General features: G+C 34.8%; 1 protein-coding gene across 4 annotated transcripts in view; it reads left to right on the forward strand.

Moving 5' to 3' along the window:
• The window catches only part of dab2ipa (DAB2 interacting protein a), a 107,528-nt gene that overhangs the window by 50,297 nt on the left and 38,635 nt on the right, over positions 1-18,596 (forward strand). For all 4 annotated transcript variants that reach the window (XM_039664647.2, XM_039664656.2, XM_039664673.2 and 1 more), the window contains one exon: positions 1,718-1,836. In XM_039664647.2, the coding sequence (XP_039520581.2) occupies positions 1,718-1,836 (119 nt within the window). The remainder of the gene's footprint in view (positions 1-1,717; positions 1,837-18,596) is intronic.

Raw genomic sequence — 18,596 nt, forward strand, 5'->3', positions numbered from 1 at the left:
GCGTCTCGGGCGTATTGTTTAATTTTGAAAGATGCAGAATATCTACCCGGCTTGAGTGTGTGTCAGGAGTGGAGCTCTGCAGACTGTGTTGTCATTGATCCAGACTGCGGCTGCAGCCCCCAGTTACACGTCTGCTCCAAACAACAGCATCATCAAACACAGCTCTTCCTTCACCCTGACTGGCTCCATGAATAATTCTATTTAGAAGTTCAGCTAATATTCATGCGAAAAAAAATTTCATGTCCCGAAAAAACAAAGAGCTGAAAAATTTAGACATATTCTTTAAAGAAGTTTTGATGTAAGATGTCTAAAAGATGACCCATTGAGAACAGTCAAGTCATGACATCTCTTAAAAACAGAAATATTTACTTACAATACGTCTATATCGACTTATATCAAATTGTCAGTTTTGAGTAATAAGTGAGTTTGACCCACTCACTAAAGAGTTTTATGTAATGTTTCAATGATCTACATGATGCATTTAAATATCATAGTTATAAGATATCATTTATAATTTTTATTATAAATGTGGCATTATATAGGATCTGCATTTCAGCATCAATGCTGGCCTTTGAATAAATCAGTTCCCATGGCAAATCCCAATCTGAATAGTAACACAATGTGATTTGGGATAGTTTTCCTTGAGTATAAGAAGCCACATGGGACTAACCATTGCCCCAGATCTATTTTGTTGCCTCAGTTGTAACTCAATAGCCTAGAAATATGATGAGGACCACAATATTAATTAGCAAATGTGATTAAGTTATGGTAAAGGGTCATATAGGTAGTGTGGCAGATTTTTCAGTTTCAAGCAAATAATCTGATTTCTGCCACAGCATTTCAGACAAGCACTTTAACCAACTATGCATCATTTACAATAGATAGATAGATAGATAGATAGATAGATAGATAGATAGATAGATAGATAGATAGATAGATAGATAGATAGATAGATAGATAGATAGATAGATTGATTGATTGATTGATTGATTGATTGATTGATTGATTGATTGATTGATTGATTGATAGACAGACACATAGACAGACAAATAGATTATATTTTATTAAAAAAATACATAATTTATATAAATATATATATTTTTCTGGCTTTTTTTTTTTTAAATTGCATTTATAATGTGACTCTCTTTGTTTCTCCCCCTTAATCGGTTGTTGAGCAACAACGGGCGCTGAGTGCTTTATTAAGATCAATTAGCCATTCATTCACTTCATGCATGAGGCCTTAATTCAGATTTCCCACTAATTAATTGCATCTATATGCCTGAGATGCACTTTTTTCCTTTCCTTTCCTTCTCAAAGCTTCTCACTCAGAAAGACTTTGGTCAATCAAGAATAACTTGAGTCCGTTAAATCTTGTCCTAATCTATACATCCTCTGAAAAGCACCAGCTCAGCTCTCCTCCTATGAACTTGCAGTACACCAGTATTTTTCCCCCTCTCCATGCCAGCCAACAGTTTCCATGGTAACAGCAGCTTTAAGGGGAGTATCACATCAGTGAAGCTCCTTCAGCCCAGCGCTGCGAGCAGATGTGTGCGCCGCACCAATCGCGCAGCTATGCACGGCTCAACCAAACTCTACGGATGAGAGGAAAGAACAAATAGAAGGAGAAAAGCCAAGCGCCAGTTTTCACATGCAGCTGCTCCAGAGGTTAATGAATTTGTGAGTGTAATTCAGTCCTTTCCTCTGACTTCCTATCCAGGGCTTTCTCAGCCGCAGACTGAAGGGTTCCATTAAACGCACCAAAAGTCAACCGAAGCTCGACCGGCACAGCAGCTTCAGGAACATCTTACCGGGCTTCAAGAGCGCCGAAAATGACAGGTAAGGTGGAGTCGTCGATTTAGAATCTTTTTCGCCTTCCTGTTGTTGCTATGTCATTGTTTTATTCATCTAACACCATGAAGCTGTCGATATGTCCTTTTTTATGTGCCGTTTATACGTTTTTAATCACTCCGTGATTAGAAATAGCATTAATTTTTTGATTTTGTGCCAACAAGTTGATGAACAGATCTCCTCTTGTCTTGTCTAAGCGTAACGTCTCGAATTGCAGCTCGTCGTATCTCCTACAGCATTCATCACGTTATTCTCCAAACGTTTAGCCTCTCTATTTATCTCTATTAGGATTGTTTAGAGTCACTTATTGCAGTGCTAAAATGTCTGAGTCATCTTTCTCCCCCATGAATAGGGATCAGAGTGAGAAATGAATTGGATTACTCACAGGATAAATGGTCCAGCCACAGTCTAATTTGCGAGAGATGCTTGTGAAATATTCGGCTCCTTGTGTGTTGTTTAGCTTGTCAGGAGAAGAAATATCAGGCTCCGGGATGCTGGGTCCATATGTTGTTTTGATGTGACTTCAACACAGTGACCTACACACAGCAGTTTCTCTGCCTCAGTGTGTGTTTCTTGTATACAAGAGTTCATGAGTTCATGGCAAATGGTAAAGTCAAAGAGTTTAGATGATATTGCAATTGCGTTTGAGTATATACTGGGTGTTATTCAGATGGAGGACTGGACAATAACTTTGCCACTGTGGAAAGCGATATCTCGCAACCTCACTTCTTTACTAGCCCATTTTCTTTCCACCTTATGCAATGAGATTAAATGAAAAACAAATAGAGGCTTGCTGAGGTTATTTTCCTGCTTTTTCTTGCATGTTTCCCCCCAGTTTGAGATATCATCTGAAATTATGTGTTCATATTTACAGATTCCAAAAGTCTGAGATCTTTTTGCAAACTTAAATATTTTCCAAATTCGTTTAAAACCAAAGTATCTAATCCAGCCATGTTTATTGCTCTTATTGTACGTCACCAATTGTTCTCATTCTATTATTATTTCTCCTATAGGAAACTTTAGTAGAACATTTGATACTCAAATAAAGCATATCAGACATCCTCTGAGCTATACAATTTTCATAGTTAAGCAATATGAGTTTGAATCTGGCTTATGCTTGTTGACCTGATTATTTCCTGTCATCACCAAGTTGTTCCTTTCAACAAATGTGTTGAAAATGTATTTTATTTTTTACTCCTCCTCATCTCATTCCAAACCGTATGGTGAATATGCTGGCTACTCTTTTCCATTTAATAAAAAGCAAATGGGTAATGGGCAGATCAAGCTCCAAAAATTACTAAAAAACACCATAAAAGTTTCATTAAAAAGTCCATATGACTCACACAGCTATATTCCAAGTCTTCTGAAGCAACACAATAGCTCTGTGAAATTTAAGCCACTCTTGATAAATCATTTTCCACTCAGTTGGGCTCTCCAATCAAATCTGGTGCCATTAGTTACGAGACACTTTTGTGGTACTTTTATGGTGCTTTTGTGGTTCCATTAACTTTGATTAGATTGAAAAGAGTGGGATATAATGCAAGAATGTGAGTTTTTTTAAAAGAAAAAGAAAAACACATGCCATTTTGAAATGATATGAGAGTGAGTAATGATGTTTTGAGTCTGATATTCATCAGTTTACTACAAAAATGCACTTTGGCTTCCTTTTTCTTCATACTAGATGTGTGTATGCTAGTGTGGGAAAGTATTCTCATTTACCCGAAAGAGAATCTCAAGAGCACAATCTTTTACATGGGAATTTGTTGAGTCACTCTAGTCTATACAGTCCTGTGGATATCATAGCAACCGCGCCAAAGATTTCTCCACAGCTCGCCGTCAACCTTGCTTCTGTGTTGCTGTGGTGTTAGCAAGGAAAAATGGCCTTGCTTGTCCAGAGATTTTATGCCTCATTAAAGCAGCATATTATCCTGGGAGGGAGACCATCAGCTTCATGGCACCAAGGTGTTTGAGCTGGATATGACATGCACATACTGCTTTTCGGATGCTGTGCCAGACTTCATACCTGACTGGGTTCTGCCAGTCACAGTAAGTTAAGGGTCATTTCACCCCGATGTGTCTGTTCAGCCTGCCTTGGACCTGACTGTTGCAAAGCTCAAGTCGATGTTGTGTCGTTCAGATCGGGTCTATCACCCCCGCAGTATTTTGCAGCATCACACAGTCTAATATTTAGTGAAATTTTGTCTGTTTATTATTCTTTGCTCTTCTGGTCTTTATGTGCACAATTCATCTGCATTATTTCAAATAAATTTGGGCCCATTTTTGTCTTAATTCATCTTTGAAATCCCTCCCTATTCTTCAAGACCCAGTCAGTTCTCTTTTCTTTTTGTCTTTTTGGAAATATGTATATGACTGATTTGTTTATCTTGTGCATCATTTTCCATTGATATAATACTTTATCATGTTTAATGTGCTGTAAGTACGCATTCTATTGGTTGATTATAAACAGCTGTCATTGCTCTCTTTATTTAACTTGTAAACCAATGGAGTGAGTTTGAGGAGGAACAATCTTTTGGTCTGGCCAATGACAGAGAAGGGCGGAGTGTCCATAGTGCTGCATAAATTACTGATTGTATCTGCTTAATGATCTCTTTTCACACATTTAGCTTTTTACAATCATACATTTAAGTTGTTAAAGGGATAGTTCACCCAAAAATTAACATTCTGTTAGTATTGAAACATGCTGGCCTCGAAAAGTTACTAAAGACATTGTTAAAATAGTCCAAGACTACAGTGGCTCAATCTTAACTTTATCAAGTGATGAGAATACTTTTATTTAGTTTCAATCCCTCAAGAAGCCTATGGACTAGTATTGAGGAGTGATTAAGCTCTCAGATTTCATCAAAAAATATCTTAATTTGTCTTCCAAAGATGAACCCAGGTCTTACGGGGTTGGATCAACATGAGGATGAGTAAATACTGACAGAATTTTCATTTTTTGGTGAACTATCCCTTTAAAAATGCACGACTTTGGACTGAATTATTGCATTTGATTTTTAGGCTCATTCTTCTTGTAGAGCACATTGGTTCTAACTGTGTTGTTTTGTTCTGCACTGATGGCTAGCATCAGTATATGTGGAATCTGCGGTTTCATTCGTTATGGACTATTATAGTGCTCATTTTACCTTTTTACCTTTTAACTCTATAAAAGCTTCCATTTTAGATATCTGATGTCCTTTTGGCTGAAGATAAGAATCGGCTTTTAAGCTCTCAACTGGTGGCCACTCCAAAAGATTTTTTTGACATAAAATGGAAGTGATATGAAAGGGAAGTTGATTTTTATTTTATAGCGGAAGGGGGAAATGCTAATTTTGTGTACTTTGGAGCACTTTATAATAACTTCCAATAATTGAAGTTATGTGCCAGTATGTCATGTATATGACGTATGCTGTAGGAAAGTAGTAAGATGATGTGGAAAAATTAAAAAAAAAAATTTAAATTCCAAAAAAAAAAATTAATTTTAATTAAATTAAATTTAAAAAATTAAATTATATATATATATATATATATATATATATATATATATATATATATATGAATTTTTTTTTTTTAAAATTACAGACTACCGTTTAAAAGTTTGTGGTCAATATGTTTTTTAATTTAAATTTTAATCAACAAAGGATGCACTAAATGTTACAAAAATAAACTCTTTTCTAAATAAATTGTTTTGTTTTTTTAACTTTCTATTAATCAAAGTATCCTGAAATTTAAAGGATCATGTGACAATGAAGACTGGAGTAATGATACTGAGAATTTCAACGTTGCCATCAGAGGAATAAATTACATTTTAAAATGTATTCCAATAGAATAATATTTTACAAAATTATTATTTCTAATGTATTGTTGATTAAAGAAATATAGCCTTTGTGAGCAAAATAGACATTTTTTTTTCCAAAACATCTTACTGACCCCAAACTTTTGATTGGTATCAAGTAATACTTGATAGATATTAAATTATGAAAATATAGTAATTCAGGTTTGACATTTCTAACCATTTCAGTGCATCATGTTATTATATAATATAATATAATTTAACAATTGTTTAATATTCACTTACATGTCCAAGTGTAGACATCAAACTGACACTTAAAGACAAAACACATGCCATTCAGCCTTAGGAGATCTCTTTCCATTACAGCCTTTGAAAGTACTTTGGGCTTTACCTATTGATTTTTTTGTTGTTTCCCATCAACCATTATCTGAACAATAACAGCAGTGAGATCTCTTCATCCTCATGTAATTGAACGAGAAATAAAGGAGGCGGTATCCTCACAGCAGTGTGATGGATAGCACTATTCAAAGCATGTTTTTGTTTGGCAAAAGCCATCTTCCTCACCTCTGGCTCACACTTCTGTACATTTATTTAGAGGTATTGATGCAAATTGCTTCATTTTCAATCTAAAGACATGCTGTTTGAAACCAATTACTGAAGCATCATGTTCATTCTTTTTTTACGGGTCTCTTGCATCATTTGGACAGAGCGTGGTTTCCAGGTCAGCCTCCCTTCTCGCTGACGGCTGTTTTGCCATGTCCCACTTAATTACAGGCCTGGGAGTCTTGTAATAGAGAGAATGCATGGCCTTACTGCACTCCACTAACACCAAGAGACATGAGCGCCCAGGGCGTGCCAATGTTTTAGTGTGCACCCTACTCCACAGATTACTGTCTTCATTTCTCTCTGCCTTTGTGTCTGTGTGTGTGTGAGGCGGGCCGGGGCGTGGGGGTCTTTGTCTTTCTTCTGTAGACCATTGGAGGAATCAGAAGCTGTTATGTTATTTTGTTTAATTAGTGACCTGTGAATTCCACCGCAGATCGTATCATGGTCACAAAAAGATGTGTATGTGATACCCCAGTAAGCATACATACTTCCCCACGATATCTGTGAAAGCGCAGCATTTGGAAAGCTCAGTATTTTAAGTAGCTATATTTGTGCATAAACATCTGATAAACATTTAAAAAAGGATTTGAGATTAAAAATTTCAGAAAAACATCTGCAGAAAGTCATTTTGAAAAAAAAAAAATTGCACATGAAACCTTTGAATAGATTGATGTGTTTTTTAATCAGCAGAAAACTAAAAACAGCTGTCATGTTACTGTATGTATTCCAATAGAGGGTGATTGGGGCTAGTTGTCACACTTTTCACCCCACTGAATATTTCTGAGAATAGTAGTGACAAACCTAAAGTCCTCTACCGTATATTAGTCTAGTATAAACATAAAGTCTAGTAATTTTACTGTTGTCGACTGCAGAAAAAAGATACTGTTCCTTTAAGACGTGCCGGCCCAATAGAAACATATTATATTATATTATATTATATTATATTATATTATATTATATTATATTATATTATATTATATTATATTATATTATATTATATTATATTATATTATATTATATTATATTATATTATATTAGTATATTATAGAATGTTAATTATATCAGCTGAATTTATTAATTTATTCATTTAGCTGACGCTTTTTTTTACTGAAAAACAATTATGTATGAACTGCAAAACTGTAAATTGTAATGTACAAACATTTTAAATTTCTGTTTTGGAATTTGGACTACAGGTAATGAATTAATAATTTTTATAAAATTACAAAATCTCTAAAAAATGCTGGGTTGTTTTAACCCAATTTTGGGTTAAATATGAACAAACCCAGCCATTGGGTTCCATTTTTAAATTACATTTTAACCCAATGGCTGGGTTTGTCCCTATTTTACCCAAAATTGGGTTAAAACAACCCAGCATTTTTTAGAGTGTACTGTACTATCGACTGTTAATTCAAATAAATAGCCTTTACCAACAGCTATGATATGAATCTTTTAGTTCATTCTAACAGAACATGGCGACCTCTTTATGAAAAGCCAACCTCTTTAATAATACATGAGCAAGTTGTCACTATTGACTCGTATTGATTAAAGGCACACTGGAAGCCACTGTCCCTCAGTGTGTGGCGTCCCATGAGATGGGGGAAGGGTTCGGGATGGTGGTTGGGTTTGGTTTAAAGACATGTGTGATGTGAGGGCTGTGGCAGTCTGCCCATAATGGATTAGCCTCATTAAATTCAAACCTGCATTCCACACAGAAAAACACCCACGGCAGAGCTGCACATCCTCTCTTCCTTCAGTCTGTCTGTCCCTCTCATTTTGTCTCTGTCTCAGCCTGTCTTCCCCCACGGTACTCCATCTATCTGACAGGCTTTCGTTTCTATCCCCCCACCTCTGTTTTTATTGGTTTCTACTGTCTCTATCCCACTAAAACCTGCACCATATTTCTGCTTTTGACCCTCCAACAACCTCAAGTATCAGCTATGAATAGGATTGTCGTGCACATTCAGAGCATTTCTATGAATGGCCTAGGACATTTAATGGTTATTGAGTTGATTATTGTATTTTTTTTCCACATGAGATGAAGGTTTTATCTCTCAAGGTCTGCATTTAATAGCAAACTGAGCAAGCTTTCCAGCTTATTTACCATGGTAATCCTATAGAAAATAGATGCTCAGCGCTTCATTTAGCTTTAGTGTGGTCATTAAACCTTTTACAAAATCTGAAGCCGAATGTGCATGTTTGTTGATGGTATAATCTTACCAGCCGCATTGCTTTCTCAAGCTTGTTATGCTCACCTACATGGAGCTTTTATTTGCTCTCTCTAAATATATATATATATATATATATATATATATATATAGTTTATTGATGTTTAATAAGAGATCAGATTGCATGCCATGAGTAAAGGAACAGTTCACCCAAAAATAAGATATTCTGTCACACATACTCCTTCATGGTGCTCCAAACCTGTATGTTTCTTTCTTTCTTTCTTTCTTTCTTTCTTTCTTTCTTTCTTTCTTTCTTTCTTTCTTTCTTTCTTTCTTTCTTTCTTTCTTTCTTTCTTTCTTTCTTTCTTTCTTTCTTTCTTTCTTTCTTTCTTTCTTTCTTTCTTTCTTTCTTTCTTTCTTTCTTTCTTTCTTTCTTTCTTTCTTTCTTTCTTTCTTTCTTTCTTTCTTTCTTTCTTTCTTTCTTTCTTTCTTTCTTTCTTTCTTTCTTTCTTTCTTTCTTTTCATCAAGGGATGCACAATATTAGTTCCATATCGGTTATTTAGTTTTTTTATTGAAACACTTTACAATAAGCTTTCATTTGTTAACATTAGTTAATGACATTGCATGAACAATGTATGACATTGCATGAACAAAGTATTTTTTTAACAATGAAAAAATACTTTTTTTGTTGTTGAAAAAAATACTTTAAAAAATATATTTTTATGAAATAATATTAACAAAAACTAATAAATACTGTATTGTATTCAATTAAAAAAAATGTTTTCCTCATTGTAAATTGATGTTAGTTAATGCATTGACTTATTGTAAAGTGTGGTGATTCTTCTTAAATATATTGTTTTGGTCAGTATTTGTGACCCGTTTTTACATTTAGATCCCATTTGCCTTAATTTTCACTCACTAATAAATAAGAAGTTGATATTTAAAAATGCTAATCATTTAAGTTATTTTTTTTTTAGCAAATCACAAAATTAATATCCTTTTTCCAAATATTGTACATTTATAATCCCTACATTCAATTCTAAATTTTATATTTTTGTTTAATTTAAATGCCTGTGAAATGTATAATTTAAATTGTCCATGTATTCATTGAATATTTTTGACATTATTTCTTGATACAAAACATGACCATCAATTCCGCTTTCTCTTTGACCCAGCAGTTCAATGACACTGTCAGCATTTCCCTCCTTGTCTTCATTTCGCTCTCATTTTGAATGCTTGACATGGTATATTATATAGATCGGGCCTGCGGATGATGTAGTAATGCAATTTTTGTAAGAAGGACTGTGTTTGACATCTTCACGGGCAAGGACGATGACCTCTCTATCCCACAAATCTTTATTCTGAGGAATCACCAAATCTCACTGTTATGTTGTAAAGTAGTGCTTCAAAGGACAGAGTAACCTTCTTGATAAAACAGCTTCCAGCTGAATGACTTCTGAATTTAAATTCAACACAGTATAGCAGGAAGTATTGTTAAAGGAATTTTCTTGGGTCAATAAAAGTTAAGCTGCATTGACAGCTCCGTGACATGCTGATGATTAACTCAGGAAATAATGTTGATGTGCCACTGATATTGCACAAGGATAAACAGTGGAAAGTGGGTATATATTGTTCCAGAATACTTGAATCAAATGGGGCTCGATTCTGATTACGATTCTCACATGTGCGTTTCTCCACCAATGCAGATGAAATACTGTACTAAAATACAATCCTGCAGTGCGCAATATGTATCATTTCTGCAACAACACTATATATGAAGAGTTCAGATGCAAAAGCCTCTAAATGCCATTTGAAATTTTCTTCTTTAATGATGATTTTTATCAAACTTATATTTAAGTTCAGTAATTTCACTTAAATAACAATTAATAGGTAATCATCATCGCCATTTAAGTGAAATCACTGAACTTAAATATACAAGCTTGATAAAAATGATCATTCTAGAAGAAAATTTCAAATGGCACTTAGAGGCTTTTGCATCTGAACTCTTCATATATATCGTGACCAGTGATATTCCCCAATAAATAACTCTTATGAGCCATTTTTAGTGAATATAGACACAGGACTGTAAATAATATAGATCACAGTTATATCTCCAAATTAATGACTTTTATGAACCAAATCTGTTTAGTGAATAAAACGCATGCAAATCAAGTATAGTCCGAATCACAAATGACAAATGAATGGTCTTTGTCTGTGATTTTTTTTTTTGGTACCCAGAAGATAATTTAGAAACTTAACAACTCAACACATACTTTTGCATGTAAGATTTAATAAGGGTTCTTTAAGAAAAATATGAGCTTCATTATTTCTGATTTTAAAGTCAGTCTTGCTTCCTAGACTTTAATTATATAAAAGTATTCTAAGTGGTAATTGACATTATGCTTTCAATAAATCTTATAACTTGAACCTGGAATGTTCCTTTAGTTATTAAAATGAAAGCAAACTAAAGCTTGAGTCTTTTACTCAATGCCTACATAGTTGTGATTGTTCTCTGTGTAACTTTTTGGATTTTTGGGTTAAGCCAATAAAGTAAATTAAATTAGGTATTACAGAATAATGTGGTAACCTTCAGATTTTGTGTTATTTTCATGTACTTCTTCAAACAAAACAGTTTGCTCAAGTGTGATGGTGCAATTGAGGATAAAACTGAATAGATTTGCAGTTTACATCTTAAAAGAGCTCAGCAGAGAAGGCTGTTTAGCAGGAAAGGCTCTTGACCGTGACCTGAGCAAACCGATTTGCTCCTAAGAAGAAATGTCTTTCTAATTCACACTCAAATCCGAGAGAATAGCAGAGACAGGGGCGTCTTGAACGCAGCTGATTCTTTCTGTGTATTGTGCAGTGGTTGAGATGAGGCTTCAGACACAGCACGAACGCCTGTCAGCATCCCACAGATCCCGCCCCGACAGCCCATCATCGTCTGGAATTTCCCAACCGCCTGTACCATGCAGATCAGTCTTGCTTCATAATTGTCAAGAATATTTTACATGAGGTATGTCAGATATAAAAACAACAAAAACAAGCAAATAGGAGGCAGAAATTGTCAGTCAAGTTGTTTTTGTTGTTGTTTTAATAGAAATTCAGAGCGAATAGGTGGTTAAATATATATGTCTACTCATTTTGGCATCATTTGCATAAGTTGTAGTTAATTCAAACTAAGGCATTTTTTAGCACCCATATTAACACTTTCCCTTAATTTTCCATCATTTGTGACACAACGCTTCCCTGCCATAGACGGACTTTTCAGGCAATCCATTTTTTCACTTTTATATGATAGGGGGCGCTATGTAGCATTTTCTGAAAGAGTACAGAATTTCTGGATTAAAACACAGGCGAAGATAGAAGCATTGCTTACGCATATGTAAACTAAAGCAATCATTAAAAAGCATATAAATCAAAACTGCCTAACGTAACCAAACGAAGTGTCAAACACAGGCAGATTTGGGGTGTTGATGGACTCGATCTACTCCATCGATGTTTTTATCATCATTATGAATTCAGTCTGGATGTAGTCTTTGCCAAAAATACAATTTTCTCAGCTTTTTGTTCAAAATGCTCAATGCTTTAAAAAAAAAAAAAAAGCGAACCCACATACAAGTGCGTGAAGCTAGAATAAAATGTTTTTTTTCTTTTGATATATTGTATGTTCAGATAGTCATTTAAATACCCTGAGTGTCATGAAAGTTATGTGAAATTTTTGGCATAAATAAATAAATAAATAAATAAATAAATAAATAAATAAATAACACTGGAGGGGAAAGAATGATGAAAAAAAATGTATAATATGGCATATGCATAGCTACATGTGCAGTTCAGACCTATTTCACTAATTTGTTTCTTTATTTAATGTATCTTTTAAAATCTTTAGAAAAGTTTTCATTAAGATATCAAAATAATCATTCTATGCATTATAATGTTAAAAGAGGCACAAAGCACAACGTGAACTTGCATTTGCAGTTGTGCTTCATACTATATCTGTGTGAAACAGGCCTAAGTGTGTAACTGTGTCTGGCAGATTCACTCGAGTTCAGGGATCAATGACAAATCAATTTATCAGATAAGCCTTTGCTATATACGCAGTAATCTTTCAACCAGCAGTTCTGCTTGGCCACTGCAGTGGTTTTTATCTTCCACTACAGGTTTTTTTAAAAGACCACACACACTGAGACACACAAAACTGGCATTTCTTCACAGGGTTTAGTGCGGTTCACTCTTGTTGAGACTCTCAGGCAGGTTTTTTTGTCTCCTTTGTCACAGCCTTCTTTTGCATTTGAAGCAGTATCTTATACCCTTGTGAGCTAGGCTTTCATTTGTGACACTTTGTTATTATCTGGTCTTATTGAGATGTGCACCATGATGTAGACTGTATATGCAATTGTGTGTTGTTGTCCCCCAAAACATCTAAGCAATCATCATCCTTTAATGACGAGGTAATTTGTGTCAACAACTTGCAGGCGGAATTGCTCCGGTTATGAAAGCAGTCAGTCGCTGGGTATAAAAGCAAATCTTACCCTCTAGAGTTGCCATAGTAACAAAGATAAATATTAAGAACAATATCAACCTCGCTTTACATGCACATTAATGAATGCAGATCATCGCTAACTGCGAGTGTGTGCATCTTTTGTGGGCTGTTACCGCAAGTGAAGCGTTTCCAATCGACGGATACCGTGTGACCCTTTTGCGAGAGTATAGGCTTTGTTGCAACTGCATTACACCATTAACAATGTCAACCTGCACCTCCGTAATTAGTTATGTTTTCCTAGCGGGATGTTAGCATAGTTACTGGAAAACTAGGTCAATATGATGCGTCACAATTTCAGCCTGTAAGGCAACAAATAATAAAAAAGGGAAATATGGGGGCGGATTTATGGTTCTGCATGTGTTCAGTGGTCTGTAGTTGTAGCTAATGGAGCCGGAAGAGACAGGAGGAGAATGTTAACAACACTGAGGGGAATGTTAGAGGTCGCAGACTGAGCTAACCGAGTAAAAGGACTTCCTGCGTTCTGCTACAGTCTGTGGTTTGTTAGTGGAATAGTTTAGAAAAATAGTAACAAATTTGTTCGACTTTTTGATACTTCTGGGTAACCCAAAATAAAGTATTACCTACTTTTCCATATATTAAAATAGACCTGCATGGAAACTGAAATTGCGATGTGGCTTAGAATGATTATCAGACTGCACATGCTACAGTTTAATTACATAAATACTGTATGTGCGCTGCATATTTCATAGTGAGGCCCGACACTGTTTTTGTTTTTACGCTAAAGCAGCTCGTGTTTTCTAATGCTTCTTCACATGAATTCATCCCTGAGTTTGGGTCATGTATAGTGTGCATTTGAGAAGGCAAACTTGATGAGACGTGCTTATAAACCGTATAAATATATAGTATTTTTCTCAAATACTGTATTTATTATATTTTGAAATAGTACAATAGTATTTTTTTCATTTGTTGAATATTTTATGTAATACTACTACTAATAATTGACTATAATATTTTATAATTATTATTATCATAATTACAAAATAAAATAAACAAAATAAAAAAGGTTACTTTTAGGGCTGTCAAATGATTAATCGCGATTATTTGCATCCAAAATAAAAGTTTGTGTTTACATAATATACTGTATGTGGGTGCACTGTGTATAATTACTTTATATAAATAAATAAACACACATGCATGTATATATTTAAGAAATATTTCATATATATTCTGTATATAGATTTATTTATAATTTATATATAAATATTTTATATACAAATAATATTTTTTTTCTTAAATATACATGCATGTGTGTGTATTTATATATATATATATATATATATATATATAATTATACACAATTCAACCCACATATATTATGTAAACACAAACTTTTATTTTGGATGTGTTTAATCGCGATTAATCGTTTGACAGCCCTAGTTACTTTTCATAGTCATATTGATTTATAATTTTAAAATATTTGGCATAATTGTACAGCCATACAAAACAAGAACAGCAAACCTGGAGCTTTTTAAAAACATAAATAAGAATTTGATTTTCCCCCATATAGTGCAGCCCTATTGAAAGTGAATGGGCTCCAAAATAACAATGTATAAAAGTAGTCCGTACTCTGTCGCTGTTTTCAAGTCTTCTAAAGATTTATTTATTTATTTATTTTTTACAAAAAGATCTAAAATTGGTTGCTATCAAGTCCCTTTTCACTAAAAACTGTCTGCATCCTTTCAAATATGGTGCCTTTAGATGTAACACGTCGCCTTTGGAAGATATGTCTTGGACTACTTTTGTTGTGTTTTTTTTTTTTTTTTTTTTTGTCATGTTGGAGCTCTTTTGGAGAACATTTCTCCATTTGTGCTGCATGGAAGAAAGAAAGTCATTGGTTTTGGAATGACATGAGGATGAGTCAATCATAATAGAATCGTCATTTTTACTTTAAATTGTGTGAGTTTTGAACCGTCGTGACCAATATCTATTCGCATAACATGCATTCACCAGATCTCCTTTACCGTTTATAATGATAGCTAGCAGAGCGGCTACAGCTAGCCACATCTGCATCATTGCATTCATGATTATTTTCAGTCTGTTGACAATCCAAGAGGCCAGTGGGGAAGTCAGGCCCTGTTATTGCAATCTTCATTCTGCTTAAATGCTCCAGGGAGCTTACATTTGAGGAATCCTTTCTGAGGAATACAAATTAATATTAAAAGACTTCCACAACTCCATAAGACAGGTGCGGGACCATTAGGTGAGGCTGTAAGATGACAGGTAATTGCTCTTAGCTGGCTCACATACACCCACATCCACATGACACTGGAAAATGAATCACAGGCTTGCTGTAGGGGAAAGCTAGGCGTGGTGGAGAATGGCGAGAACATATGTCATTAATTTGTCTGCCGGGTGACTCGTGCACATTCAATACATTATGTTAAAGGTTGAGTTTGAGGAGAGCCGTCTCCTCTGTTTTATTGCATGACCATTGTGTCGCCTGATGAATGTATTCCTGAATGTGTCTATAGTCTGCGACCTGCACCCACTAGGCACGGATACTGTCACATCACACTTCTGTGCAACAAAGACATGGCCTCATTGTTTCAGGTCTGAAGGACATGGAACCCACTTTGGTTTCTCTACCAAGAAAAGCTTTTTAAATGCCTTAGTAAGCTTAAAGGGGTCATGAACTGGCTTTTTAAATTTTATTATATTGTTGTCTGAGGTCAACGTATGATGTTCCCTTGGTTTCTGCATTCAAAAACATCTAAATGAATAAGTAATGGGCTATTTTCTACCCTAGTTTTAAGCCTATCTCAAAAACGCTCGGTTTTTATGGGCGTCTCACACTGAAGACTTGGAAGTAAACGCCCACTGCTGTGAGTGGATAACAGTTTTGCATTTTATAATGAGTTTCAACTCACTCGTCAGTGTACTTGGGGGAAATTGTTTTGAAAACGTCTGATGTTGTAAAATGGCAACCGGAATGATTCGCCCATACATGTTCGACCCAGAAGTCTGTGTGTTGCACAATTCCTGTCAGATCCAATATAGACGGCACCGCACCGTTCTCATCTCTTAATCGGTCTGCAAATCCAATCTTGTTTACAAAACAATCCTCAGTGAAATGAAGCGAATAGATGGACAATGTTTTACCTCAGCAGCTGGAACGTCATTAAAAATAAAGTTGATCCATGCAGTCCTATTGGAGTCCAGAGGAAGCTTATGCAGCGACTGTCTTCTTCCACAACCAGGCGCTGCACAATATTTTGTATTGCTCAGTAGCTCGATCCGGTTTGTCATCACGAGGTAGGCATCTATGTTATTTAGCTATGTGTGTAATGCGCGAATCGGTGGGCGGGGCTAAACCGGCCGTGTTAAAGTAGGCGTTGCTCTTCTTCTGCTGGGGTGGTGTTTTATCCTCTTTGACGTCATAGTTCCCCACTTTGAAAAACGAGTCGTTTTCAGAGACTGGTGACAATAAAAGCTTTTATTGGACTAACAAGGATGTTTTCAGTCCTGAAACTTACAGGATATTCTTATAATATGATGACCTCTTAGATGTCAAGAGCTCAAGGAAAATTTGATTTCTCAGTTCATCACCCCTTTAAGCTCGAGATGTTCAGCTAAAGAGTGGATCTTAAGTCGCTATAATATAATGCATTGATTAACTTGCATTTATAAACCTCCTGGTGCTTTAGTGTTATGTTTAAACGTGTCATTCTTTCCAACGTTCCTTATTTGTATATTTAAAACAATCTCATAACATTAGTTAATGCAGTTTTATCTTTTCAGTGCAATTGATTTAAGTTGATCAGCCCTAGTGTCTTATTATTTTAAATAATTGAATTTAATGATTCAATTTAAGAATGAAGCTGAAAGATGAAGCATACATTTAATAAGATTGCGAGTAGGGGGATGCCCTTTAAAGGTGCAGATATTACAATCTGCAGATTTAATTATATCAAAGCTGTTTGAACACTGATGAGAATAAGAATATTGCTTCAGAATAAATTATATTTACAACACACACACACACACACACACACAAAAAAAATTCTATTTATATATATACTAAATGACATATATACTATATAAAAATATATACTAAATGACATATATACTATATAAAAAGATATACTAAATGACATATATACATATACTATATACAGTATGTATATATACTATATATATATATATATATATATACATATACATATACATATACATACTAAACTTGATTTACTTAAATATTTAAAAATCCTTAAACATCTTTTGTTTATTGCCAGGTATAAAATAAATTTGAACTGCAAATTTTCAATGTGGCCTCATTCTTCACTGTATATTGCAAATTAATCTTCTTTTACCTTTTTGTTAGGATCAGCAATGCCTAAATTCAATCACCATTGTAAGCTCATGACACTAATAGTTTTAAGTGACGTGCTGTAGGCTGTGGTGTGTCAGCCCTCTTCCTCCTCTTGTTATTCATCAAATTATGGCTGAAATAATTTTCTTATTAATCACAAAAATTGTGTGGGTTGAACTCTAAGCCTGATAAAATTATCTCATAATTGACCAAATCATGTTCACAACTAATGCACGGATTAATTTCAAATTGTAGCATGTTTTAAACAAAACATTTTAAAATCAATGCAAGACACTACAGGCAAAAAACTTGCACTGGTCAGTTGTTAGATTTATGGCTATGTGACTTTACATGTGTGTGGGAAGTGAGAAGAAAACATCAAAATACACTTTTTAATTTTTATTTTATTGCATGTTATCTATTTCTGTACGTAGATTTTAATCACAATACGTCGCTTTAAAGGGATACTCCACTTTTTTTGGAAATAGGCTCATTTTACAACTCCCCCAGAGTTAAACTGTTGAGTTTTACCGTTTTTGAATCCATTCAGCCGATCTCCGGTTCTGGCGGTACCACTTTTAGCATAGCTTAGCATACATCATTGAAGTGCACAAGACCATTAGCATTACTCCCAAAAAAATCTTAGTTCACTCAAGTCAAATCCTGGGTTGTTTTAACCCAATTTTGGGTCAAATATGGACAAACCCATCTGTTGGGTTAAATGTATAAATTGCATTTTTTTAATCCAACATTTGGCTTTGTCCATATTTGACCCAAAATTGGATTAAAACAACCCAGCATTTTTAGAGTGTAAGTAACAAATCAGAGAACACGGGCGGAAATAATGGTGCTGGGTCAAAAAAAATGTGGGGGACAGAATCACCTGTTTCTTAAAGTGCGGGGGACGTGTCACCCTGGTTGCTACGTCCCAGCATATGTGCATAATTTGCCTATAAAATGAAATGAGTAGTTTGATTCTGTTGTGTGGGAGTGGGGTCACCACAGTTTTTAAAACCTAAGAAATGACTTGAACCAAAAAAAAACAAAAAAAACAACTAACTTACCCCTGCCCTAACCCTAAGAATGAGCAATACTGCGGCTATAATTGTTTTAAGCAAATGCGTACTGAGCGTACATACACCCACCCACGTTCCCAAACAGCCATTAACTTCCAGCAAACATGCATTCTGCATGGAAATATTGTCTTTACTACTGGATGTGGATTTTCCCAGTTCAGGGAAGAAGCCAGTATATCACAAAAGCCAGAGGACAAAGGCCACACACACACACACACACACTCACAGAGGGAAGGG

Source organism: Pimephales promelas, chromosome 14, assembly GCF_988280905.1.
Source record: "Pimephales promelas chromosome 14, fPimPro1.hap1.1, whole genome shotgun sequence".
Taxonomy (NCBI): Eukaryota; Metazoa; Chordata; class Actinopteri; order Cypriniformes; family Leuciscidae; genus Pimephales; species Pimephales promelas.